Source organism: Thermobia domestica, chromosome 13, assembly GCF_964235325.1.
Source record: "Thermobia domestica chromosome 13, izTheDome1.hap1.1, whole genome shotgun sequence".
In the NCBI taxonomy this organism is placed as follows: domain Eukaryota; kingdom Metazoa; phylum Arthropoda; class Insecta; order Zygentoma; family Lepismatidae; genus Thermobia; species Thermobia domestica.
The window spans coordinates 102,887,741-102,889,158 of NC_137466.1; the positions used below are offsets into that span (position 1 = coordinate 102,887,741).

At 29.1% G+C, this 1,418-nt stretch overlaps 1 protein-coding gene across 1 annotated transcript; it reads right to left on the reverse strand.

Moving 5' to 3' along the window:
- Positions 1 to 232: 232 nt before the first annotated feature.
- On the reverse strand, positions 233 to 1,418 carry LOC145669257 (uncharacterized; the record flags this gene model as incomplete). The annotated part of the gene is given in 1 exon segment (XM_081737577.1): positions 233 to 1,418. A coding segment is annotated over 1 exon segment (399 nt), but the record flags the coding sequence as incomplete, so codon positions are not given.

The following is a 1,418-nucleotide window of genomic DNA, read 5'->3' on the forward strand; positions in this document are numbered from 1 at the left end:
TATAACAATCACACTCTGTAATGTATTCATATACCAGATTAAATTTTTTCTCCAAAGTATAAGTGTTCTTAATATTATAACCTTTAAAATGTTTCTTTAAATAAAGTTTATAGATTTTCTCTCTCATTTCACGTTTAATTAAGATCGTCCACACCTTTTGTAATAATTCGTAATCATACTGCAGCAAACAGTTGTGATCTTTTCATTTTCATTATGTTCAACACATGCTTTACATAATAATACAGAATTTGGTGTGTACTCATTAAATAATTGTATAACACATGTATCACTAATAGTTTCACTAGTACACTCACAGTCATTAGCTTCCAGTTCAAAACAGTTAATATTTAAAACACTGTCATCATCATCACTTTCCGGGAGTATTTCATCATTATATCTATTATAGCGTCTAAAATAATACACTTCTTCTATTTCTTGTGATGGATATATGATTCTCACTTTATCACGTAATTCATCTGGCAAATCGGGGTCAGACGGGTGAATTAACAGTATAGGTTTTTCGTTTTCACGCTGAATTTCTTTTTCTCTAGGTGAAACATAAACAGTCTCCATGTTACTCATTTGTCTGCTCTTCAGCAAAAACAAAACACATAAATACTTTTTTCAAGTGTGATACATCTATTTATATACCTACAATAAAAGCTTCTGCGCATGTGTAAAACACATTTTTTCCCTTACATTTAATAAAGTGTTCTATGCATTCTGTGTCTTATATTACAATCAAATAATATTTTATTCGAATTCTCTGTTTAATAATATGTTTCAAGGCAATACAAAATAAATCTTTTCCAAGAAATAATTCGTTAATATAACATCATGATGTATGTTCTATTATTTTCCAAATATACTCCATAAACTTATATTCCATTATAATAAAATACATAAATGCAAAAATATATATTTGTCTTATTGTTATTGGCAATATATTCTACACTCTACTTCAATATAAAATCTTTTACTCACACTAAGCTTACTTTTATCGTACTTTTGTACATTTTTTACACCATATCACTATATTTCCCAAAATCTTTTTCTAGTAAAATTTTTAATAGAGTGGGCCTGTATTCAAAGTCACACACAAGATCTCGGAAACGTTCAATAAAGTTCCATGTAATCAAAAACAAATGTCCATGCTTTTTTCTGTAAATTGATAATAATTCTTTACGAACCTCAACTTTTGTTATGGTTTCTATAGCTTTCCGTTCAAGACATTCCGTATCCAACATCAAACAATCATGCTTTAACTGTCCACCTTCCAAAAAACCGCATGCAATACAAATACAAATATCGTCTGGTTTCCAATATATTATACACTCTTTTATACAATCCAATGATGTACGTTCCACAGTACACTCACATGGTAACTTCAAAAATTCTTCCAACTCCCAATTCTGCAC